The sequence below is a fragment of the Drechmeria coniospora genome, chromosome 01, assembly GCF_001625195.1.
Source record: "Drechmeria coniospora strain ARSEF 6962 chromosome 01, whole genome shotgun sequence".
NCBI classification, from domain to species: Eukaryota; Fungi; Ascomycota; class Sordariomycetes; order Hypocreales; family Ophiocordycipitaceae; genus Drechmeria; species Drechmeria coniospora.
Genome location: NC_054389.1, coordinates 5593698 through 5618865, shown reverse-complemented (window position 1 = coordinate 5618865; position 25168 = coordinate 5593698). Strand labels below are relative to the sequence as shown.

Sequence of the window (25168 nt, the reverse complement as noted above, 5' to 3'; positions counted from 1 at the left end):
CTGTGTATCATCACAAGATTGTGATATGAACGTTATCCACCTGCCCGACACAGCAATAGAGCATTCTCTGTCAGAAACGTGTTTCAATACGAGTGCTTGAAGAATGAGCTCATCATTGTGGTCTTCCTCACCGCTGCCGTTGGGGATCTAGACTCGGCATCTCGTCCCGTCGCCCTCTGGTCGCCAGGCGACCTGAACAGCATCCCTGCCAAGTGCAGTGGAAGTGGAACAAGACTAGAGTCAGCATGTCCTGCTGTTACATCTTCATCGGCCAGCGGTCCGCTGGGAGAACCGTTGCCTCTCCTGTCTCGTCATGGTGCCGCCAATCATCTCCCTTCACCTTTACAGGTGTTGCCTCTGCTTCGGGGGTCGCGGCATCAGGCACAGCAACGGTACATGCCTGAAAACGTCAGGATGCTTGGTGAGACCCAGAGTCACTACATTATCTCGCCCGTGGCGCCATCCTATGGCCTTCCCGGCCGGTATTGTTCTGCAGCAGGAACGTCCCCGTCATCGACCCGAATGCATGAATGCAGTTCGTCCACAACTCTTGCGAGTATGGCATCAAGTTTTAACGTGTCACATCAATATCGAGGCCGCTGAGCATACTGTCTCGGACCTGAACGGCATCCTCATGATCATTGTCATCTCCGGAAACGGCAGCAACGATCCCATAACCCCCGGCATCGAGTCTTTCGTCTAGAAGCGCCCGGGATCCCATGCGGGTGAAGATTCCGGGGAGCCGGTCACCTATACCACCCGTCGCCGCGACTACTGCAATGGCTCTTCCTGCGTCATCACCGAACAGCATCGGCACCCCCTTCTCTTGCTCCTGTCTTTGCCATCATGAACCAAGTCGCAACTGTCAAACAGCTTCGCCGTGCCCAAAACAGAGCCTCCCAGCATGTATACCGGGCACGCAAGGAGTAGTGCATCCGAGACTTCGAAAGGCTCCTCCAGGAAGCCACTAGGAGCGATGATTCCCTCCGTCAAGATCATGCGGTACTTCAGTCTGAGCACCCGAGATTTCGGGAGGCACCCGGGAGACGGGAGGCACAGCAAAACGCCGGCCGTTCAACACTGGCATCAGTCCACGGGGACGTCGTGAATGATGAACAAATTGGCAGATCCCTAGGTTGCAGGCTGCGGTTTTCAATTTTGGCCCGATTCGGACGAATGTCCACGGCATGTGGATGGATATTTTTTGTCCCTGATGGCAGCACAATACCATTCAAACCCGCCGCCCTCTAAATCAACGACCGAAAGTGGGCGAATATTGTTATTATGCTTTCTGTCCGGCTCGTTGGAACGTCAGAGGTGATACGTCAATGTCGAGTTGTACCGTTCCATAGTATTGCGTGCGTGATCAAAACGCGAGTTGATGGTGACATATGCTGCATTGGCGAAAGTTGCCGATAGTCGTTTGTTCTAAGATAGTGTCCATTCGAGTCCGACTCGACAGGTCGCAATGGGCAGCTTGTCGGGCGAGATCGCCAAGCGCCCAACTCCCCCGGTTGACCAAGAGCGCCAAAGAGAAGCCAAAATAGAGATGCGAATTTGCGAATCATGTCATTTTTTGTCGCTTCGTGTCGATGGCATCTGTTGCCGTGGTATTATTCAGACCGGCCGTGTTCGTTGGGACGTCCGCAAGCGCCGATCGCGATGCGACAGCGGCACTTCCGTCGGCCGGCAGCGGGCGCTTCATCGATGGCGGCTTGTAGGCGCCCCGATTTGCAAGAGGGCTGCTGGGGCCACTCGGTGCTCCGATGCGGCGAGTGTGATCCAGCGATGGATTCACCAGGTTGCTGCGAGTGATGGGGCCGCCATTCGCCGACTGCCTGGCGGACGTAACGCCGGTGGCGCTTGGGCCAGAGGTGGAAGCGGGAGCGGGCGAAGTCTGGCTGTTTGTGGGTGGCACGTGCTTCATATTTCTCCCAACTGGCTTGGACGAAGAATGGTCGATGCCGGGTGTCTTGCGGATAGATGGGCTCTCCGCTTTGGGGTTGAACAGGTGCTTGTGCTGTGTTGATGGTGCATTCGAATCGGTGTTCACCACCGACTTCGCGGAGAAGAAGGCAACGGGTGCGTTCGATGTTTCATCCGACACCGACACAGCATGCGGCTGTGCTGCTTCAGCGGGGGAAGCCTTGCCGGGGATGGTTCCCGTTGCGCGGTGCTGTTGCGCATCCTGATTCGGTATTGGCCGCGAGTTCACCGGATGTGGTGTTTGGGGCGGGCGAGCACCGCTGCCTGCCGAAGGCACCCTGTTCAGTTGCCGCGAGGGTGGCTGCTTCTGAGCTGGTGGGTTCGTAGCTGTCGATTCCTGCGCATGCCGAGGATGAGGGATGATGATCTCGTCGGGATGACCGTCTCCGGGCACGCAAAAGTCTGCCTCGTCGAGTTCTAGAGGACTTCAGTATCGGGTTCATTGAAGTCAGATGAGCAAAGCATACCTCCGAAAAAGTCTTCGAACGATTCGCTCGGGTTCGTCTTTGCCGCCGCCGCCGCCGTCGTCGTTGTCGTCGTTGCAGGAGCGGGTGCAGATGCAGCGTTTGCTGGTTCAGGCTTGACGGTGATAAAGTCGGCATGTCGGTGCAGGTTAACTTGGTCAAACTTCTTGACTGGCTGTGCCTTGACCTTGGTGACTTGCTTGACGTAGTCCTGGTCGTAGATGCAATTGCCGAGAACGTTTCCAAAGCTTCTCAAGGCTCTTTTCAATCCGTCCGTTGTGCCCTCCTTCTTTGCCTTTTCAAAAGCCATGGCCTTGCCCTTGGCGTTCTCGATGGAGCCGTAGCCGATGTCTTCGTGAAAGGTGCCGTCACGCAGCGTGACGCGGACGATGACGGAGAGACCGATACTAACTCGCTGCGTCTGGGGATTCTCATCGGCGAAGTCAACCTGGATATTCTGTATGGAGGATGACCATCCGTTGAAGCCAAAGACCTCGTTGGCGAGACAGATGCACTTCTCGGCGGTGAGGTAGTGCACTCGGGAACCGCCAGGTCCGGAACGGGACGATATGTACTCCGGACCGAGCTGCTTGTCGAGCTTGGATGAAATCGTCGCTATGTCTCTGGCCGTCCATTCCGATATTCGAGGCCTAGTCTCTTCGAACGGGTTGGCCCAAGACGTGTGCTGGTCGCCTGGGCTGCGTGATTGCATGTTAGACGGCGTGAGCTAGACTGCGGGGGCACGAAACGCATGAGACGCGAAGGAAACGTACGCAGGCATGGCGACAGCTTCTTCGTTGACATGTACGAACAGCAAGGCAGTGACAAGGCGTCGATCGATGCAACTTTTTGTACGATTTTCCTGCTGACGGTTGTGGGATAGCGAAAGAATGTGCGTGGCCTTTGTTGTCGTAGGCCGACTCGTAAGCAATGCACGCTGATGGGCAGTCGCGTTCAGCTCTCAAGGCAGGAGGGGCGCGTCCACTGGACCAGAATAGACGGGTGAGCACGTGACGACTCGCATCAACCAGCACCAGTTGCTGATCATGACCAGGGTCGACGGCAGCTGCATGTGCAGACGATCATGCCGCCTTCTTTTGCCATGTAGTTTAATGCAAATTTCTGTGCGTAAATTAGTCTTACTCCAAAATTCCTCGTCGACAAGGGCAGGTAAGCATTTGGTGTTTTACTGTTTTACTAGGCACTTCCCCATGGACACTGTTTTGGCTAGAGGTTGCCGGTGGGTACAATGTCGTTGAAGTCGGCTGGTTTACGAAGGCGACAAAGGCCCCAGGCGGACGCAGCCTTGTCTACGACAAGTTCAGGAAAGGGGTTCTAATAGCCGCCACCATGACGGTTGTCGCATGCATGGAAAGAAATGTATTGGCGACGGTGCGCCGTGTCCTCGATAAACAGGTCCTCAGCACGCAGAGCATACCATATATACATGTATGCATGAAGGTGTGGTCTGGAGCACAGACAGCCAGCCTGCTTAAGCAATCCAACGAGTCACATTATCAGGGTCCCATCTCGCGCGGGGCATGCTAGGAGAACACCAAAAATCGCAGACAGAACGCCGTCCCATTCGGCCGTGCAGGAAAAACAAGAGCGCCCCATTCTATGCTTTCGAAAGTCAATGACAGGAAAAGTTGTCGTGCTCGTTTGCCGTCTCGGGCGTGTGGCGGCCCATGGCGCTCACGGGCTTCCACCGGGCGGCAGGAAAAACGAGGGCGACTACCAAGGTCCGACTCGGACGGGGGAGCCGTACGTGCCCGACATGAGCTGGTTCAAGATGGAGTTTTGCTCGGGCGAGGGCTGATCGGAGGCCATCCAGCCGACGCTGGTACCCATGGCGGCGACAGCGGCGGCAAGACGACCGGCGGATTGGTCATTGTGCCTGGCGAGGATGCGATCCCACGCACCCGAATGCAAGTTGATGCCTCCACCTCTCTTGCCAGCCTCGTTGATGACGAGAACCCAGGCCCTGGCGATGTCGTCGTAGGCGGTGTCCTTGTGGTGCCGGTAGGCCTGGGCTTGCCAGTCGGGCAGGCTGTGGATGATTTCGGTGGCGCCGTCGAGGAACTGCAGCGACTTGGTCGCCTGGGCCTCGGTTGGGGGGAGAAACTGGTGCGTAAAGTCGGACAGGGCGTCGAGGAGGGCGACGAGGACGTCCCTGATTCGATAGTAGGTGTACTCCGGGCTCGACTCGCCGTAGGGGACGGCGGCCTTGAGCTTGTCTTGGTACCCTTGGAGGACCTTGAGGGCCGAGGCGACGGTGGGACGGGGTGCACCGGAGACGACCTCGTGGCCGACGTCGGGATGGCGTTCGCAGATGTGCTCGAGGACGAGGCGGAGCTGGTCGGTGTCGAGCGTCTCGAGCAGGCGAGGGAGGGGGAGCGGACGGCCGAAGAGCTCGACGTTGGCCCGTACCTTTTTCGACGGGCGGGCGAGCGTTCTAGAGGAGACGGCCGGAGAGCTCATGGGAGACATGGTTTCATCGCCATCTTCGTCGGCCTTTCGTTTGCGGTTGGCCATGGGACCGCCAGGAAGTGGGCAGGCTAGCAGCAGGATTAGTGGACCGCGGCAGAGAATTCTTCGTCGCGGGACGGCCATGCACGCACCGGATCGTTGGGGAGATGGCCGATGATTTTCGCGTTGGTGGGGGAAGACGGGCGTCTGTGGCGGCAGCAGCAAACTCATGGTGCTGACGGTCGCATGGGAGGAGGGGGAGAGGGGAAGGATGAGGCACCGATGGCTCGACGGTGGCGATGGCGGCCGCGGCCGGCGATGGCGGAGACGGTCAAGGCGACGGCGGCGGGTGCGGCGGCGACGACGAAGACGACGACGGCAGCGTGGAGCAGCCTCGGTGAAGGAGGCCGGGCGGCTCGATTGATCGAATTGCGCGGCACGCCTCTGTTGGGATCAAGATCGGTGCCAGGTGACTAGGAGGAGGATGAGGGAAAAGAAGGCCCGTGGAATGAGGCAGAGGGCGGTCAAAACGACCGGAGCGGGTACCTAGGTACTTGCAGTAATCCTAGTACTTAAGTACAGTATAGCAGTACGGAGTACAACCACTAGTCTAATAGTACCCCAGTACGAGGTGTGGATAAGTCGGTTGGTAGGTACTCTGTACTAGGAGCAAGTACTACTCGTACATGCATACACACAGTAGTACGGTACGTGAAGGTGCCTACTAGGTACTTACTATAAGTACTTACTACTTACGGAGTACTCCGCAGGTAAGTACTAGTAAGTAATTACAAGTCTGCCCCTAAAAGTACGGAGTGCAGCAACAATACTTACTACTACTAGGTACTAAGGTACTGAGCAACTACTTGTACGCATTCTCCCACTGTAATTAAGTGCATGCAGGTTCTAAACTGCTTGCTCAGCGCGTGACTTACTGTAGGTACTATACTCGCACGCCTAAGTACAGTACTTTTAAGTAAGTACCTAGTAGGCAGTTGAGAGGTAATGACATGTACTCGAAGTAGTTACGGAGTACAGCGTACCTAGGTGGTGCACCGGGCTCGTGCTCCGTTCTCCGTTCCAACTTGTACGCGCTCTGTACTTGCGGCACGCTTTTTGGCAGCCGTACGTCCAAGAAGCTGGTGGGCCTGGCTGACTTGGGAAGGCAAACAATTTACGTGCAACCAAGTTTGCTGTCCTCATTACTTGGGTGCCAGGTATCTCGGCGTGATGGAGGTGCCTAAGGCATTACTGCAGTTGCACTTGCTACCTGCTAGGTCAGTCGTCAGCTGAAATACATGTACTGTACTCCGTACTTGCACCTACAGCACATGTAAGTAAGTACCTACCTAGTACGTAGTTGAGCCTGTTGAGGTAGATGGGTTAGTCCTTAGCTACAGTACCTACTTACAAGGACTTGTACTCCCTACTATACAGGACTGTATAAGTGCTGGCGAGAACAAGTACGGAGTACGGAGTACCGTACAACTAACTACCTACCTTTATTCACTTGCTTGCACTATTAGTAGCCATGGATTACATGTACCTGCATGTATTACTTTACAGTAGTACCTACGGAGTACTGTAATAGTGCGTTGCTGTGGTAGTAGGCGGGGTGGAGTTTGATACGATGGTTCTGATTTGGTACCTGTGCTCCGTACGACTACTTAAGTACTTGTGCATCTTCGGAGTACGGAGTACATGCAACCAGGTATGCACTGTACACCTACAGTATAAGGAATAGCACTGGGAACCCACGTGATGGAGGCGTGGACCGCTGGACGTACAGTAAGCTCCATTAGCGCCTTTCCAATTCCTAGGCTGTATTCGTCCAGCGGTGCGGCGTGTACAGTCCAAGTACAGCAAGTACGCGTAGAGTGCCACCGGTATTTGCCATGGTCCGCCTGTCTGTATTCAAAGCCATTACCACTTACTACAGCAATACCTGCGGCTGGTTCGTTGCCCTTGAGCAGTTTGAGGCGCGGAGGACAAGAGATCTGGCTGACTCGACGCTGCCACCTAGCCGGCGCGCGCGCACCACACCCCCCTCCCCTCCCTCTCCTCCGACTCCTCCACATCCGGCTCCCTACTCCCACCTCGCAGCCATGGATGACGATGGGACGTGCGGAATCCTCCAAGCTTTCCAGCCTCTCGTGCGACATTAGTGCGAGGCCCGCCCGAGCACAAGCTGCTAGAGGCGCTCCCCAAAATGGCGGAGGCTATTCAGCTGAGCACAGGTCTTTACGGGGACTCGGCGTCGTTATGCTATAGCACTTCGGTTTTGCAGGCCGCAGCCGATCAACCGCGATCAACGGGTGCGAGCACTCGTTCCACTCTCTCCCTTAAGACCTAGCATGCATGCATGCATCGGTATGTACAGCACAAAGCACATGTATTTCTCTCCCTGCCGGCCGACGAACGTTGCCTGGGGGCGGGGTTCGTTTTTGCCCGCAGCAGTTGCAAGCTGCCGCTCTGCGGTAGCTAGGTGTGGGATTGTGCAAGAATGACAGTCCTCTTCCGTGGGGTAAGTTGTTGGCCATCGTTTTGTCATGCAGAAACTCGTCCTCACACACGTTCCTGGATACCAACTATTAATACTAATACTTGCTGTAAAATGGAGCAGGCAATTCGAGAACACATCTCAACGGACCATAAATATGTGCATGTGCAGTACAAGTACGGTCCATTTCTTCTGCACGTATTGTACCTGGAGGTACGGAGTACTTGCGTGGTAATACTCCGTATTCCGTAATACTAGGTATATTACTGAATGTACAAGTAGGTGTACAAGCGTACTCCAGACTGTCCTCCGTACCATACCTAGTACGAGTGCTTGTGCGTGTGGCTGCTCCATCTAGTGAAGCCCTGCAGTGCCAAGCCCAACTCAATCAGCTGCCTCTGTCAGTAATAAGACATGGCCAACACAGCGACCAGCCACCAGCCACCACCAGCATGGAAAGGGCCATGGCTGTACGGAGTACCAAGTACGTACCGTAACCTACTTACTTGTGGTACGAGGGCTTTAGTACCAACATGCAAGTAAACTGCTGCATCCATGCACAGAGTACTCCGTACGGAGATTAATACAAGAACATGTACGGAGTACTTACTGGCCGGAGTATATGTACTCCGTGCAGCACCCGAACAGTGCGAATTGCGGCGATAAAAATGCAAGCCTTCGCCAGTGGCACCGTGCTCCCAAGCCCCGACGGACGGCATGCGCAAATTGCACCATCTGTGCGGCATCGTCGACCTCCGAGCCCCTCGCTGCGAAGGACCAGGAAACCCAGCAGCACGACGTTTGTGGCGAACACTTCTCCGTGGAAGAAGGCTTGCTGCGCTTGTGAAGTAGCCACCGACGATCCCTGGCAAGCGTTGGAGGATCGCAGCCAGCGGGAAAGCACGGACAAAATACGAGCGCGTGGCCTCTGCGATAGTCTGTACGCCTTTGGCAGCAGCGAGTCAATCCTCACAGGCTAGTATGACTTGAAGTTCCGGATAATGAAATTCGAAAACGACGACTGATGTACAGGATAGGTAGTACTTGACCCAACTCCGTACCAGTGTACGCTTTCCATGAGCCAGCTACGGAGTGCCATTTGATGAACGTACAGTATGAGGTAATGGTACCTAGTGCGTATGCCGTTCAAGCACTTACCTACTAACACTGCACAGTACTCGGTACACCTGCATGTACGGGTAGTAAGTATACCTAGCACTGTAAGAAGTACACGTGAGTACTTATCTCAGCTCCGTATCGGTACAACAAGGATATGTATCGTCCAGGTACGGAGCATACAAGCAAGTACCGTCCACATACTTATGCACTACTGTACTCCGTAGCGCACTTGTACTCAATCATTGCAGCACATGTAAGGAGTACAAGTAGTCGTACTCCGTAGTTGAACTGGAGTCATCGTATTGGTTTTATTGGCCTGGTTCGAGTGCTTGTATTGAAATGGGATGTGCATCCACAAGTCACAGCTCATAGCACAAAGCTCTGTGGTGTGCAATGTACTGTACTTGCTTATTACTCCGTATACAAGTGTACTGTGTACTTGGTTGTGATTACTCCGTACATGTACATGTACTCCGTACTCCGTACTCCGTATGTAAATGTACAAGGACTCTGCAAATATGTAAGTGCAGAAATAATACTTACTAACTTACGGAGTACTTACTTAGAGGTACCCCTACCATCAAAAACCCATGACATCCCCGCCAACCCGCTCTCGGCGGGGCATCCGTCGGCAGCGAATCGCTTATCGCTTATCGCCAAGGCCTGAGCCAAAAATTTCTGGCAGCCGCTTTTGCGTCCATGCCAGCCTCATCCTTCATACCGGACGTTGACCTTCCTTCCTTTGCTTCCGCCGCCAGCACTGCGTCACGTACCGATGACGAAAAAAGAAGAAACCCCTTGCCAGGAGGAGGTGCCCAGGTCCTCGTCAGCAAAGCGCAAGTCCGCTGCCGTTGACGAGATCGAGGTTGATCTTGCGGCGCCGGAGCCACCGTCCAAGCGAGCCCGTCGTGCGCTGAAAAAAGGCAAGGCTCTCCCTGCCAAGGCAGCCTCGAGCGACGACGAAAAGGACGGCGACGACGAGGAGAACAAGGGCAATAAGGCCAAGACTCGGTCGGAACATGGCGTCTGGATCGGCAACCTTCCCTTCACGCTCACGGCAGCCGATCTGCGACGATGGCTGGTCGACAACTCGGGCGAGGTGATCAAGGATGAATCCATCACGCGTATCAAGCTGCCGACGGTGAAGGAGCCCGGCCGAGACAAGACGAAGAAGCCGGCGAACAAAGGCTTTGCCTACGTCGACTTTGCCGAGCTCGGACCCAAGGTCGCGGCCATCGCGCTCTCCGAAACGGGCCTCGGCGGCCGAAGCATCCTCATCAAGGACTCGACCTCGTTCGAAGGCAGACCGGCCAAGGCGAAAGAAGACGGCGACGGCGACGGCGACGAGGCTTCCCGCGGCAAGCTCCAGAAGAAGGATGTCGAGGCGAGCAGAAAGGTCTTCGTCGGCAACATGGGCTTCAAGACGACCGAGGACGACCTGCGGAGGAACTTTGAAAAGTGCGGCGAGATCGAGTGGGTGAAGCTGGCGACGTTTGAGGACAGCGGCAAATGCAAGGGATTCGGCTGGGTCAAGTTCAAGGAGGCCGAGGCCGCCGCCTGGGCCGTCAAGGGTTTCGTCAAGATCAAGGAGGCCATCGAGACCGAGGACGACTTCAAGCGGGACGGCGGCGACGAACCGGACGAGGACGAGGGCGGAGACGAGGGCAAGAAGGAGCGACAGTTCAAGACGAGGAAATGGTGGGTGAACCGGATGCAGGGGCGGCAGCTGAAGCTCGAACTGGCCGAGGACGACCAGACGCGGTACAAGAAGCGCTTCACCGGCGGCGGCCAAGGGGGGGGCAAGCCGGCGACCGAGGCGAACGGCAGGCTGCCTCGGGAGAGGTTCGGCGGACACTCGGGCCACGGCGACGACGGGGCGGACAAGGCCAAGACGATCAAGCCGCTCAAGGAGGCCACGGACATCCAGGTGGCGAGGCTGACGGGTGCCGTCGTGACGCACACGGGCACGAAGACGACGTTTGACTGATAGTGCCATTGATTGACGGCAGGCTACGCCAATCAAGTACTCAAGACTTTGCTCGCACCCTGTGTCATCTCTAATCCGACTTGGGCGTCCACAACGGCCCGTCTATGCATCTACGTCTCCCAAGCTGCTGTCCGGATCACCAAGGCCACGCCGGCCGGTATACACTCATTAACGTGTCCATTTTTTTTTCTTTCGCTCACTCGACCCTGTCGAACCAGACGTACTCGTCCATGCCATCCTCGAGATGCAGCCCGACCCTCGTGGCTCGCTGCTCCTTGTCGAGATCGAACTCTCCTTTGATGAGCGAGTCGTCCTCGAAGGAATCCACCTTTAGCCTTGCAAGATACTTGGTCTGGCCGCAGACGTGCTGAAGCGTGAGGATAAAACCCAGAGAGCGATCCATGGCATCGACGACGAGGGAACCGTCTCGTTCCTCCACGGTGATGTGTCCGTAGCCGGCGTGCCGATACTGTCCGATGTAGGCGCCGAGGGGCAGCTTCTGGGGCTCGCGTCGCTTGATGCCCGGGCAGAGCTCTTGCAGCAACTCCTCCTCCACCTCGGCCATGTACTCGCTGTCGGAGTCGTCGGCGTCCGAACCGTCGGCATCGTCAGCCTCGTCGGCGTCCGAATCCGAGCCCGAGCCGCTGCCGGAACCGGTCCCGGAGCCCGACGTGGACACGTCGGACCTCGGCCTGAGCGACTTGGCGGGTTGCGGCCCCTGCAGCACCTCGTCGATGACCTGGAACGTGAGCTGGCTGACCAGAGGACCGGCGTGGTCTGAGTTGCTGAAGATGGCGCCGCCGAACTTGAGCTCGGGAACGAAAAAGTGGTTGCATTGGCAGCCGATGTCGCCGCCGTCGTGGGAGACGATGGTGTGCCCTCGGTACTGGCGAACGTCCCAGCCGAACGAGTAGTATATCATCTGGTCCTCGCTCATGCCCTCGGTCGGAGGGTCCTGCAGCATCCGCTTCTTGGTGAGACCCTGGTAGACGCGGTCCGTTATGGGGCCTTCGCGATGCATCATGGCCTTGACCCACTTGGCGTAGTCGTTGGCCGTCGAAAAAATTTGACCGGCCCCTTGGGACTCGGGAGTGCCCGCAAGAGGCGGAGCCTCGCTTGGCTGCCCCGTCTTTCTCGACCGCACGTACCCCGCCGCAACCCGATGGCCCAAACCCTTCTCCTGCGCGCGCTCGAGGAGGAGAGCCGTCGAGTCCAGGCGGAGGGGACCGAGCAGGTTCTCCTCGAGGAAATCAGAGAAGGAGGTGCCCGACTTTTGTTCCACCAGATGGCTCGCCGCCGTGTACATCATGTTGCAGTAGACGAACTTTTCTCCGTTGGCCGCCACCACGGGCAGGTGTCGCAGTTTCCTCGTGATCGAGCGCGCGTCGTCGGCACGATTGGGGCTCTTTGCCTGGGCACCGAAAAGGGCCATCTCGTGGCTGCGGCAAGGCCGTCCTTCTTCAGCGACTTGGGCGGCAAGGGCCAAGGGCCAAGGGCCAAGGGCCAAGGGCCAAGGGCCAGGGGAAGGGGGGGGGGGGGGGGGGCTCGGGGGGAGGACGCTTACGGTGGCATGCCGGTACGATGGCTGAGCACGTCTTCCAGCGTCACGTGGGCGTGGTCCGTCCCGGGCATGACGAAATCGTCCGGCAGCAGGCTGGACATGGTCGCCTCGTACTGAACCTCGGGATACTTTTCGTCGTCGTTGACCATCAGGGCCACGGCGGCGGCCGTGAGAGACTTGGATGCCGAGCCGACGCAGATGAGCGAATCGGCCGTGAAGTCTCGGGGTGGGTTCAGCGAGGCCTTGCCGAAACCCTTGGAGGCCAGCTTCCCGTCCTGGACGAGGGCGATGGCGAGCCCCGTCACATGGTGGCGATCGATGGCCTTCTGCGTGCGGTCGGAAAACTCGGCCGACTGGAGGAGGTCCATCTTGGCCGGGCAGCGTTGCTGGATGCGAGACGGCCGTGTGGCGAGAGAACGAGGGGAGAGGGGGAAAGGAGGAAAAGGCGGGAATGGGAGGAGAGGAAGATTTCTCGGTGGTGGTGTGAGCGAGCAACGCAGGGAAGTAGCTACTTGGGGAGCAAGCAGCAGGTGGCCGGTGGAAGGTAGCGGCAAGGTAAGTATTATATACTCCGTACGGACTGGTGGTGCTCAGCGCGATTGCTGCGTATCCGGCGTCCTTGCTGCCAAGAGCACGTACGTATTGTACGGATACACGTACACTCCATGCCTAAGCAGGTACTTGGCCACTCTTCCTCATCGCCTGTCAGACAATACTCCGGTCGTGAGACCAATAATAGCGCAGTTGCAGCGACGAGAATTCTCACCTCCTCGTTGGTGCTGAAAAAAAAAGTAGAGGATTCCGTGTTGCGATTGCCACTACGACTCCGAACTCGCACGTCCCCTTCGTACCTGGACCTGAATGCGACCTACCCAAAGGTACCCCCTACTTCCGCGAGCAGGCGTGTCAGTAGGAAGCACTGCCAGCATTATTGCCTTGCATGTAACTGATACTTCCATGCGCACATCTACTTAGGTACCTACAAGCAGGTGTACATGCATGCACTGTACTGTAGGTACCTACCTAGGCACTAGGCACAATCCTTGTAAAAGCACGGAGCACTGTACTCCGTAGCACACGAGTGATTCGCGCCGTCATACTCTCCGTATATGGGTATATGTACCACCGTATTTCTGCACCTACACCTACCCACAGTACCTACATGGCAATTATTACTTGCTGTGCTACTCACTTGGTAGTACTTGCACTCCGTACTCCGTCCATCTCAATGCTCGTAGGTGCATGGACATGGACATGGACGGATGGTGATCCTTCCTACTTCGTATGACCGCGAGCGCATTCACTTACTTAAGTACATGTACATGCAAGTAAGCAACCCAGTACATGTACAGTGGGTACGGAGTACTAGCGTGCACTCAAGTACGGAGTACGTACACCTACCGCCGTCTGCTGCAAATACCGAGTACCTGTGTTGGTAGGCGGACGCGTACTGTAACACTTGTATCCGTACTTGCGAGCGGTACTGAACCATAGGTACCGAGTATTACAACTGTACCTGTACCGTACTCCGTAGCACAGTAGGTAATGCTGGTACCGAGCATCGGCGCCAAGGATCCACCAACTTCCTCCGCAGGTCTAGCGGATGCCCCAACGGCGCCGCTAGCCCGTCGAACCCGCCTGACGAGCCAATCGTAGCGCCGACCAGCTGACGGCACGCTCACTAACTGGGATGCCTCGGAAGGCCGGCACCAGGATCCCGAACCAGCCTCCTGCACGCAACTGCGTCACGCGTCCGTCGACTGCATATCCGTTTCTTTTTTTGGCCTTCTTCTTTGCCCCCTTCGCCCCAGCCGTCGATGTGCATCGTGGACATCATCCCTACCCCAAGACGGGCGCATGAAGCGAAAGCAGGAAAGCTGCCGGCTGATCGTCGGCACAAGCTACTCTGTTCGTCGGCCTGCTCCTTCATCCGCTCGCCCCCAAGCTCACGCCGTCGCCCCAGATGTCGAGGGCGGCGAGGTCGCGAAGGATCGGCTTCTGGAACACGTCCCTCACCGTCAGCGTCGGCACGCCCCTGTCGTGGGCGAGCCCGACGAGTCGCATGGCGCCAAGAGAATCGCCGCCGATGCGGAAGAAGCTGTCGTCGATGCCGATGCTCTCCCGCCCAACCTTTGTGATTTCCGCCCAGAGTTCCTGGACCCGCCGCTCGGCACCTGTTCGCGGCGCCCGCCATTCGCCGGTCACACGGCTGAGCGCCGCCAAGTCCTTGCCGGTGAGCCGAGAACCTGCGGCCCTGAGCTGTCGACGGTCGACCTTCCCCGTCGGCATCCTGGGAATCGTCTCGAGCGGGACGTAGAGTGAAGGTACCATGTACGGCGGAAGCACGGCACGCAGCTCGTCCCTGATGCCGACCGTTGCCTGCTTGACGGCGTCATCGTCGTGCGCGTCGTGCGGGCCGCCAAGACGTACGAAGGCGGCCAGCAGCTCGGCCCCCGTCCCCTGCGGCTCGACCACTTCCGCAACGACCTGCGCATTTGTCATCGCCTCCCCTTGCCTCTGCAGAGCCTTCTTGACCGCCCGCTCAACCTCCTCCAGCTCGATGCGCTGCCCGTGGAGTTTGACCTGCGTGTCCTTGCGGCCGATGAAGTGCAGCGATCCGTCGTCGGCGTATTGCACCACGTCTCCCGTTCGGTACAGTCGCCCGTGCCGTCCCGGTCGCCGGCCCGGAACGCCCAGAACCAGCCACTCGGGGTCCTGGACAAATGCCGTCGCCGTCCGTTCCTCATCGTTGAGGTACCCGGAGCCCACGAGCGCACCCTCCAGCCACAGCTCCCCGGGCGCACCCACGGGCATGAGCCTGCTTGCCTTGTCCGGGTCGACGACCCATGTGCAGACGCCCGCCCCGCGCCCGAGACCACCTCGGCCGCCCACGGTCAAGTTTTGGATCGTCGCCGTCGGCGTGCACTCGGCGGGGCCGTAGGCGCTCCTGACCCGTGCGTCCTCGTTGGCCAGGTCACGATCGCTGGCCAGGACCACCTCGCCACCCAAGACGAGCGTCGAAACGCTCTCGAGGCCTCTGATGTGACGGGCAATCGTGGGCGTAAAGTCGGCAAGCGTGATCGCGTACTTGCGTAGGGTCCCGGACAAGTCGTCCTGCCGTTGTTCCGTCGAAGGTATGCAAAAGCAGCCGCCTGTTGTGCGCAACTCCGTTAGCAGTCGTCATGGGGGGGGGGGAGGAGATGTGTCTCTCTGGAAATTCTTACCAGCCGTCAGTGCGTTGAGCATGTTCGACCAAAACACGTCGAACGCGTACGAAGAAAAGTCCAGCACTCGAGTCCCTTTCTCATACCCGAGAGCCTCCCTCTGGTGCCTCATGGCGCTGGAGAAATTCCTGTGGCTCACCATGGCGCCCTTTGGTGTGCCGGTCGTGCCCGAGGTGAAGATGACGTAGAGCAAGTCGTCCGGGCTCACCTTGGGCAGCTGCTGGCCAGCAGGGGAGGTTCTGAGCCGGTCTGGACCGACCACCACCACGTCCGCGCCCAACCGGCTTGCCAGGCTCTCGTTGGTGACCGAAGACAAGCAAACTCTGGCCTTGGTTTGTTGCGTAATCGCCCAAAGTCTTTCTTCCGGCTGCGATGCTGTGTCGGTGGCAACGGCCCCGGCCCCGGCTTTCATGACAGCGAGCGCTGCCACGGGCATCCACATGGATTTCTCAAAAAGTAGCGGAACGATCGTCCCGGAACCGACGCCTAGACGAACTAAGTCCATCGCCAACTTTGTCGAGAGCTCGTCCACTTGTCGGTACGACAAGTCACCGTCCCAGGCGCACACGGCTGGCGCGTCCGGCTGTTGGTTCGCTACTTGAGCGACGAGCTCGTGGACGCATGCATCCAACGGTTCCGGGACCGTGCCGTTCCAATCCCAAATCTGCTCCAAATCTCGTCTTGCTACCAGGCTGAGGCTTTCAAGTGCGTGGCATCTCAAATGTACGTCGAGGAGTTGATGCAACAGGTGCTCCAGCTGGAATCCAAGTCTCATGGCCTGCTGTTCCCCAAGCACGTCCGAGTCAAAACGGAGGCAAATGTTGGCGTCGCTCATGCCGACCTTGCACGAAAGAAAAATAGCACAGGGATGCGTGCTTTGGATTTGATTGCCCTCCGCACCCTCATCCATCACTTGAATGACTGTCTGGAACTCACACGCCTGAGCGGCTTCCTCGCTCATGGAACTGATCCAGCAAAGCCCGGTTCGCTCAAATCGAGCCATGTCCTCGGTTTGCCGTTGCATCGCATGAAGATAACCGCCAACGGTACTCTGCGGGTCCAGCAAGACGCGAACTGGGACCACCGTCCCAACTGCTTCCGCACTGACGCCAAATAATCCTTCATTGGTGCCCGTCATGCAACTCGCGAGCAGGGCCCATGCGGCTCTTACTATCGTGGTTGGTGTCAAGTCCCCATGGCCCCTTAGATTCACGTCTTTCAGATGCAGATTCACTTCTTTGTCGGCTTCAATTAGGTCGCCTGCCCTTACAACTGGGAAGTGCGAGCCCTCCATGTTGGTGAACTGAGACTGCCAAAACTCCCTGGTGGCAAGCTCATCCTCGCCGACAAGGGCCTTGAAGAATCCGTCAAAGAGCGACTGCTGTGCATCGTCGGCATCAACGTCGTGGCCAACGGTGGTGGTCAACAGGTACCGAATCGCCTTGGTGAGAACGCTCGCGGCTTCTTGAGCGACATGTCGTGTAATGTATGGCTCGCGGTAATCCACGACAACGTCCATGATGTTCCCATCAATAATGGCATTTAATCCAATGTCAAACTCGTGTGGGTCTTCGCCGCCGTACGGTTCAAATGAAAGTGTCTGCTGTTGGAGGTTTCCCGTCTTGTCAGATCCACGGATCGATATCGCCGTGTTGAAAAGTCTCTCCGAGAAACCGAGGTGATGCTGGATCTCCGCGAGTGACGTGTGCTGGATGCGGAGATGCTTGATGGAGTTTTGCGATGTTGTCTGAAGCACGTCCTTGGCCGATTTCCCAAGGTCGACCCGGCTGATCAAAAGGTTCACGAGGGGGCCAACCATGGCCTCGATGCCATCGACTGGCGCGTCTCTGCCGTTCGCGAGGTAGCCAAAACAGACCTCCTTCTTGCAGGTATATTGAGAAAGGACCATGGACCAAGCGACTTGCATAAAAACAGATCGAGTGATACCCATATCCTTGCAGAAGTCTGCGACGCCGGCGATGGCGGAGTGAGAGATGGAGATGTCGTTGAAGCTCTCTTGCCTCTGTTGGCTGGTGCGAGAGATGGGGAACACGCAAGGCTGAACGTTTCGCAGCAATTTTTCCCACGAAGCAATTCTTTGTGCTTTTGGTATCTTTGAAATGTACCGAACCATTTCCATGAATGGTGTGGCCGGAGCCAAGCTGACGCCCTGATAGGTGTTGATGATGTCGCCTACCAAACAGGTCATGCTCGAAGCATCGATGAGGCTATGGCTCACATCCAGCCGGCAAGCCACCTCGCCAGTGGCCGATTGGCAGATGCTGAAAGCGTGTTCTGCCTCGTTTGCGCCGAAACTCGGACGTTCCAGACGAGACAATACCTCTCTTGGACTTTCGCCCTCTGCGGCGACGTGAAACGTAATTCGGGGCTCAAGGCCGGCTAGAACCACCTGAATGAAGCCTTTACCCTCTGGGTGTATGCAAAATACAGATTGCAGAATCGTATGTCGCTTCGTCACGGCTTTCCAAGCTCTGCCAAGCTGCGAAGCCGATACTGCCGCCGAGCCGGAAGGCGGAACACAGCGCCAAACCGAAAATGTAGCGTACGAAGCCGCCTCCTTTTGAGCGCTGATCAGTATGCCTTCTTGCAGCGGCGAGCAAGGGTACATGTCAACGACGTCGGCTAGCTGAATTCCGGCACGAGGGAGCTGCTGATTCAGTAGGGTGTCGAGTCCTTTGTACGACAAAGGCAGGAGGGGGAGGTCGCTGAGTGTCATGGTGGGAGCTGTTAACAAGAGTTCATCGATTGCCGAAATTAGTGTTTGAGCAAACATCTCCGTCCAGTCTGCGAGTCTTTTCTGGTGTTTCATCTTCTTGTGGACCTGAAAGGTGACCTCGAGCTGTCCTTGCTCCACCTCGGCGTTGATTTCGATCAAGGTAAATCGCCTAGCCAAGGGCGACATTTCGACCAGATCCATGTCTCCCTCATGTTCGCCTCCAAGATCGTCTGGACGCTTAAACAGGCCATCGTCGCTTTCAAGCTGCTGAAACTGGCCGGTGAAGTTGAGGGTGAGCTCAGAGATATCCTGCCCATCAAACGCCTTGCGTCCGGATTCGCTGAGGTAACGGCACGAGAAATATGGCTGGCCCTTGTTGGGAATACGCTTCCGAGTGTCCTTGGCAAGGGTGACAGCATCTATGACTGAGCTTGCTATGGTGACGGGAAGCGCCAGGGGGTGCAGCGTCGTGAACCAGCCAACAGTGCTCGCGACGTCGGGAAGGCCCTCGGAATGTTCTCTCCCGTGACCCTCGACCCAGACAGCAGCAGGCTCGCGTTCGGGAAATGTATTCACAAAGGAGTGAAGGAGTGCACCGATAATGATGTCGATTGGTTGGCTGTGAAGAGCGTCGTTGCAACTTCCAAACAGAGCACCGCTGCAGCGGTTGTCAAGCGTCTTTGTGTACGCTTGGCAATCTGTGAATGTGTTTTCGAACTCAGAAAACCCCCAAAATTCAAGCTGTGGTTGAGGGACGGTGACCGGGAGGACCGACGTCGGGGACAGTGTTGCCGCTATCTTTGCCTGGCGACGACACCATTGCCTGAACGATGCCGTTGGATGAGACAGAAGCGTGCCGTGGGATACGTAGTCTTCAATATCGCCCCAGATGATGCGCCACGACACCAAATCGATGACTGCGTGATGGGCAGAGAGGAGAAGAATTTGTTTTTGTCCGCGAAAGGTCTGGAATAGATCACAAGCGAACACAGGGCCGTGCTGAATATCTAGTGATTCCTGTCGGGCTTGGCTGATGGTGATGATTTGATCCTGCTTCTCTACGAGGTGTTCGGTGAACGCAAATGATGATGGGGCATCTTCCCCCTCAAGGATGTGCTGAAACCAATACCCCGTTTCGGGATCCTTTTGGAAGCGGCAGCGAAGCATGGCATGGCGACGAACAACTGCGTTCACGGCTTCTTCCAAAAGAGTCACCGATACTGGTCTGGCTAGCTCCAGTAGAAAACTTTGGTTCCAATGGTTGAGCCCTTCAGGGTAGGCATTAAAGAACATATGCTGGATAGGAGACAGATCGAACGGTTCAGCCCTGTCATCATCTTCGTCAACCACGAGATCGGCTGGCGAAGCAATGATGCATCGAGTGGCGAGATTTTTGATCGTCGAGGCGTCGAGGAGGTCGCTCACGGAGAAAACGATGTTATGCAGCTTGCACTGGGAGATAATCTGCATTGCCGTGATGGAATCGCCACCAAGTCTCGCAAATGCTCCGGTAATGGACGTCTCGTCGACTGTCAGGTTTAGGACGGACATCCAGATTTTCTGGAGAATAGCCTCGATCTCGGTCAAGGGTTCTACCGTTCGGTGTCGGCGCCCCTTCTCTTTGGGCACGGTACGATACTGCAGATAGGTTTCCTCCGCCACAGCCTGAAGCGACTTCCTGTCTACTTTCCCGCTCGCCATGATGGGAAGCTGGGACAGGGGGATGAACGCAACTGGAACCAGATAGGAAGGAATCGAATCCTGCAGACGTCTTGTCAGGCCATCTGTCGCCTGTTTCACGACAATGTCATGCGACTCCTCTGTTGAGAATGCAGCATTTTCTAATGTGATGAACGCAACGAGCAGAGTGCTGTTGGATTGCTTTGGCCGTATCGTCTCGGCTGTCACGCGGGCGGAGAGATCTCTAGGCAATACAAGGGCATCGAGAACATGCCGCTCGACGTCGCCAAGCTCGACTCTTTGTCCTCGGATCTTGACCTGCGTGTCGGCACGACCAACGAAGATCAGCGTGCCATCATCGTTATGCCGGACCAGATCTCCGGTGCGATACAGTCGTCCTCTGCGACCAGCCCTGCCTGTCCTACCAGGTCGATCGGGGATACCGCGAACAAGCCAAGGAGGATTTTCTATGAAGACTTTTTCTGTTCTCACGGCATCGTTGAGGTAGCCCTTGCCCACTATCGGGCCTTCCAGCCAGAGTTCACCCACGGCTCCCACTCGACTTGGCGTCTGTGACTCGGGATCGATGACCCAGGCACACACGCCAGCACCGCGCCCGATGGTCATGTTTTCTGGTGTCATCTCGGCAAAAGTGGCAGTGGGTGTGCATTCAGCAGGGCCGTATACGTTGAAAACTTTGGTCTCACTGCCGACCGTCGACAAATACGGGTCACCAGGGAGAACTGCTTCGCCGCCAAGGATTAGAGTCGACAGTCGTGCGAGAGCGGGTCGGCTGATGATACGGGCGACTGACGGCGTCAGATCGACGGTGTTGACCTTGTATTTTTCGAAGCAGCCGTCAAGGTCATTATCTCGCTCCTCTTGCGACGGAACGCAGAGACACCCGCCGCTTGTGAAGCTCTGCAGACTGTTACACCACGCAGCATCGAACGAGTAGGATGAAAAGTCGAAGACGCGGGAGGAGCAAGAAAAGCCCAGTGCCCTTTGCTGATGTTCGATCGCCGAGGAAAAGTTGCCATGTGTGACTACAGCCCCCTTTGGAACACCGGTGCTCCCGGAGGTGAAGTTGACGTACAGAACATCGGATGGGCTAACCATTGGAAAGGTGGACGACGTCGACTCCCACGAATAGTTCGATCCAACTGTCACACTCAGACTGATCTCAAGTTGAGAGGAGATGGATTGGTTGGCAATCGACGATAGGATCAGCGGCGCATCTACCTGCCTGACGATGGACCGTAGCCGTTCCAAAGGCTGCTTCGAGTCCAGCGCGAGACAACCGCCGCCGGCCTTCATTACAGCCAAGACGGCAACAGACATCCACTTGGACTTTTCAAAGAGAAGAGGCACGATCTTTCCCGCGACATTTGTGTCGACGAGATGAAGTGCCAGGCCGCTGGAAAGCTCATCCAGGTCTTTGTAGGTGAAGTCTCCGTCCCAGGCGTTGACGGCAGGTGACAGGGGTTTCTCAGACGCTCTCTGCGAGAAGATATCATGAATGCAGCGCGGGAACGCCTCTGGTACTACATCATTCCAGGCCCAGGCTTGGTGCAAGTCCCAGAGCTCGTCCTGGATACAGCGGAGACGCAGCTTCCCCTGACAAGTATCGGACAACTGACGGAGGGCAAACTCAAAATTCTGTGTGACGAAATCCATCCGATTGCGGGAAACTATACTCGAGTCAAAGGCAATCCGCAGATCGACACTGTCTGAGCCTAGCTGACACTCCACCACGATTGCGTACGTGTCCGAGGTGAAAAGGCTCTCTCCGTCCACAACTTCGGTCAGGAATGGCTCGCGCTCATCAAGCACACCATCGCCATCAGCAGGCTGTACTACCAATAGTGACTGAAACTTGCATCCAATGGCGGAATCGTCGCTAATGCGAGAAATCTTAGATAGGCCGGTTTGCTCGTACGGGATCATATCCGCAGCTTCGCGTTGCACTGCATTGAGCAGATTGTCGAATCTAGCATCCCAGTTTACTGATACTCTAACAGGAACAGTCGCAATCGTGGGACCGGCCACGATCTCGATGCCTGCCAAGGGTGCTTGGCGGCCGGTAACTGTTGCGCCAAAGAGGGCCTCGTCTGAGCCAAGCGCGTTGGCAATGGCAACTGCCCAGGCAGCTCTGACAATCGTGGCTGGTGTATAGTCCCCATGACCCCAAGCTAAACCCGAGACCTCCGATGTTATCTGGCTGTCTGGTTGAGCGTGGTAACCTGGCTTTTCGGGCGGGAATTGGCTGCCATTGGTGTTTTGAAAGTACGCCTGCCAGAAGGCTGATTCGGCAGCCTCGTTCCGGCTCAGAATGTGCTTAATAAAAGTTGCCATCGGCTGGAGGCATAAACTCGGCCGGTTGAAGTACGCGTTCTCGACCTCTTTTAACAGAAGGGGCAAGCTCCAGCCGTCGTACAGGGCGTGATGAATCTCCCAGGTAAGACGACGAACCCCAGCTGCCGTTTCGGCAAGGCATAGTCGAGTGAGACGCGTACCCAGACCCATCGGCCGCTCACTTTCAGCCTCCTGCTCTTCGTCATGACGCTGATCTTCACCACAGTTCCACGATATGTCGTCATCAAGCACAACTTGCAGGAGAACGTGAACCCCTGAAATAGGCAGACTGACAACCCTAGTGCGCAGTATCGGGTTCGTAGCCACAGTTTGATTCCAAGCTAGGCGAAGCTTATCCACATCTACCTTTTCACCAATTTCGAACTCGTTTTTTGCCACGTAGTCACCCGGCCGAATTGTAGTGAGCGCAATTAATCCCTCTTGAAGTGGAGTGCACGGCATCATGTCGACAATCTGGGAGGCACTCACGTGGCAGATATGAGCAGTATTGGACACTAATTCCTCCTTATTCATAGAAGGATCGAGCAGTGAGAACGGCAAAGGCGCTTCGGGGCCAAGGTTGGGGTCGGAAAGGTTCATATCCACCTCAGACATCAAGACATACCCGTCGGACAGATCACTCGGTGTGGGCTTTGGTGATTGACTTCCCAAGCTGAGCTGCATGTTGATGCCGATTTCGTCGTCGTTGAGCTTCAGATCCAGCCCTGAGTCGTTCTGAGAGCTTGATGCATCGCTGTCCTTGTCATTGTCAAGTGGCCGATATCCCACATGGGCAAGCCGTCCATCTGGGAGGTATCGCGCAAGGACACCGGTGCGATAGACCCAACTGTAACGACCTGGAATGGCATCAGAACCACGGAGGAGCCAGCAAGGATCTCTCCAGAATCGTGAGGATGAAATGCGGTCAGAGGTGCTGAGATGATCCTGGCCAAGGAGCGGCCCTTCGAGGCACAGCTCACCGACGGCCCCAATGGGAGACAGTATGTTCGGATCGACCACGTCAACTACCCAGGTGAGAATCCCAGGCCCTGGATGAAGGATTAATTCTGAGGCTTCGTTTCTGGCCTCGAGAGCCTCATTTTGCGGTATGCTTTCGGCATCGGGGACTACCTCATCATCTACGGGTTTGCTTTGAATCTTGGTACCGAAGTGCTGTAACAAGTCATGGGTCTTGGACGGATCCAGCATCTGAGCCATGGCAACAATTGTGCAAGGGGTGGGCTCCTTGATGGGTGGCTCAACCTGGCCCGACTGTTCGACAGCACCAGGCAGGCAAAGACAACTGCCAGCGATCAAATTGTAGAAAAAGATAGACCATGCCAAATACGATCCCGGGGGGGCCGAGTCGTAGCTGCAAAATGTGTTTGTGAATATCGAACCGAGGTGCTGTTGATAAACGGCCGCACTGCTAACGTTTTGATGCGTCACGGCAGCTCCTTTGATTTTCTTGCCTGATTCGGGGTTCGGGGAAAAGCCCGAGGTAAAGGCAAGGTAGAGGATGTCCAAGGGACTAACGACCGGGAGCTCGTGGAGAGGCTTCAAGGTGAATAGCGTTGATTCGGAGAGCAGGCCATGATCGATGAGTAGGAGATTGTCTGCGCCAAATCGGCGCACAATATGGGCGCTGTCCGCGGATGATATGAAAAGAGGCGATTGTACTTGGGCCATGATGGGCTGTAGCTGGTCGTGAGGCATGGTGATATCCAATGCCATCAGCGCAGCGCCTGTCTTGGACACCGCAAGAGCGGCGATTGGTGCCAGCAGCGAGGAGTCGTCGAAGCACAACACGGCCGTGGTGCCTTTCCGGACGCCTCGATAAAGCAACTGATACGCCAGGTTGCTGGATTGGCGGTCCAGTTGCGAATACGTCAGGTCGCCGTCCCGCGATCGGATGGCGATGGAGGCCGGCTTTTGGCAGACAACTCGCTTAATAAGACTGTGAACACAAGCCTCTATAGCCTCTGGCACGAACGAGTTTGCGGCCCAGACATGGTCGAGAGTCCAGGGCCCCTGAGCCTCGGTGACGCAGGAGGATGCGTGGTCGAGTGAACGGCGCATTCCGACGACGACGAAAATTTCGATAAACTATTGTAGGTATGGGGAGGCATCCAACACGACCTTTATCCGGCGCTTGGTAGAGTTGTCGAGCTCTCACAGCTCCGGCCCGGGTCTTCATGCCGCTTTATACACGGAGCGCAAGCCGATCGTGAAGATATCCCCGCAGCTACCGAGCCGTTCTCTCAGGAAGTCGGTCATCTCGGCTCCGCACGACATCGAGTTGACATGGTGATCATGCCAGGCCTCGCGGAGCGGGTCGGTCAACGCTGCTCGGTCTCACTACAGCGTTCGGCTTGGTGCCAATCTCATCTGCTTTGGGCCTGTCGCCAGAGCGGCGTGGACGGCCTGGACAAGTACAAATTACGTTATTGAGCAATGTATGTCAGAAGATTCTAAGACACTTGCCATAATCATGGGCCCAATATTGCTTTGGCGTCCTAGACCTTCGTATTTTACGAGGCAAGGATCGCGTGTCGTATTTCAAACGGCCGAATCGGGTGCGCGTTCAGGCGCTTGGCTGACGGCAGAATGCAAGCTCCCGCGCGAACTCGACCGGGAGGTCATATACCATCCTTGATCCTGGACGACGACTGCCGCGGCCCGGTACGGGCACCGAACGTATCCATGCAGGTATGCAGCGTATTACCAAGTAGACATGCTGAAGACGGAAAAGGGGGGCGCGGGGAGCGGCGCGAGGGAGAAGGAGGGGCGGGCGGAGGAACCACCTCTGTCATGCAGTAGCTTGTGCTGCCGACGCAGCAAATGCATCTTGGGGTAGATAAAGTTGCACGTAGGCGTGTGTGTGTGTATGCACATGCGTGCAAGGTGATTTCTCCGAGCTGGTTGGAGGGCGTCATGTAGCTCGACACCCCCAGGGCCAGATGACATCGTCTCGCATGCGGGAGTGAAACATGGATGATTGCTCAGAAGCGGACCGAGGCATATTATTTCCCAGCTGCATCGGCTGTTGGCCATAATAGGGCCGGCCAGTGGGCGTTGGAGGACCA

At 56.6% G+C, this 25168-nt stretch overlaps 5 protein-coding genes across 5 annotated transcripts; 1 reads left to right on the top strand and 4 right to left on the bottom strand.

Annotated features, from left to right (window-relative positions):
• Positions 1-1564: 1564 nt before the first annotated feature.
• On the bottom strand, positions 1565-3162 carry DCS_01409 (DNA repair and recombination protein rhm52; the record flags this gene model as incomplete). The annotated part of the gene is made up of 2 exons (XM_040798741.1): positions 1565-2403; positions 2454-3162. The coding sequence occupies 2 exons, from the start codon at positions 3160-3162 to the stop codon at positions 1565-1567; spliced, it is 1548 nt and encodes a 515-aa protein (XP_040659624.1).
• A 1022-nt stretch (positions 3163-4184) lies between these two features.
• DCS_01408 (Tethering factor for nuclear proteasome STS1 nuclear envelope protein Cut8) lies at positions 4185-5150 on the bottom strand (the record flags this gene model as incomplete). Its single annotated transcript, XM_040798740.1, has 1 exon — positions 4185-5150. The coding sequence occupies one exon, from the start codon at positions 5148-5150 to the stop codon at positions 4185-4187; it is 966 nt and encodes a 321-aa protein (XP_040659623.1).
• Positions 5151-9313: 4163 nt separating this feature from the next.
• Positions 9314-10525, top strand: DCS_01407 (uncharacterized protein; the record flags this gene model as incomplete). Its single annotated transcript, XM_040798739.1, has 1 exon — positions 9314-10525. One exon carries the CDS (start codon positions 9314-9316, stop codon positions 10523-10525), a length of 1212 nt encoding a protein of 403 aa, XP_040659622.1.
• Positions 10526-10721: 196 nt separating this feature from the next.
• DCS_01406 (uncharacterized protein) lies at positions 10722-12454 on the bottom strand (the record flags this gene model as incomplete). Its single annotated transcript, XM_040798738.1, has 2 exons — positions 10722-11964; positions 12090-12454. The coding sequence occupies 2 exons, from the start codon at positions 12452-12454 to the stop codon at positions 10722-10724; spliced, it is 1608 nt and encodes a 535-aa protein (XP_040659621.1).
• A 1558-nt stretch (positions 12455-14012) lies between these two features.
• Positions 14013-24161, bottom strand: DCS_01405 (non-ribosomal peptide synthetase; the record flags this gene model as incomplete). The annotated part of the gene is made up of 2 exons (XM_040798737.1): positions 14013-15238; positions 15311-24161. The coding sequence occupies 2 exons, from the start codon at positions 24159-24161 to the stop codon at positions 14013-14015; spliced, it is 10077 nt and encodes a 3358-aa protein (XP_040659620.1).
• Positions 24162-25168: the final 1007 nt, after the last annotated feature.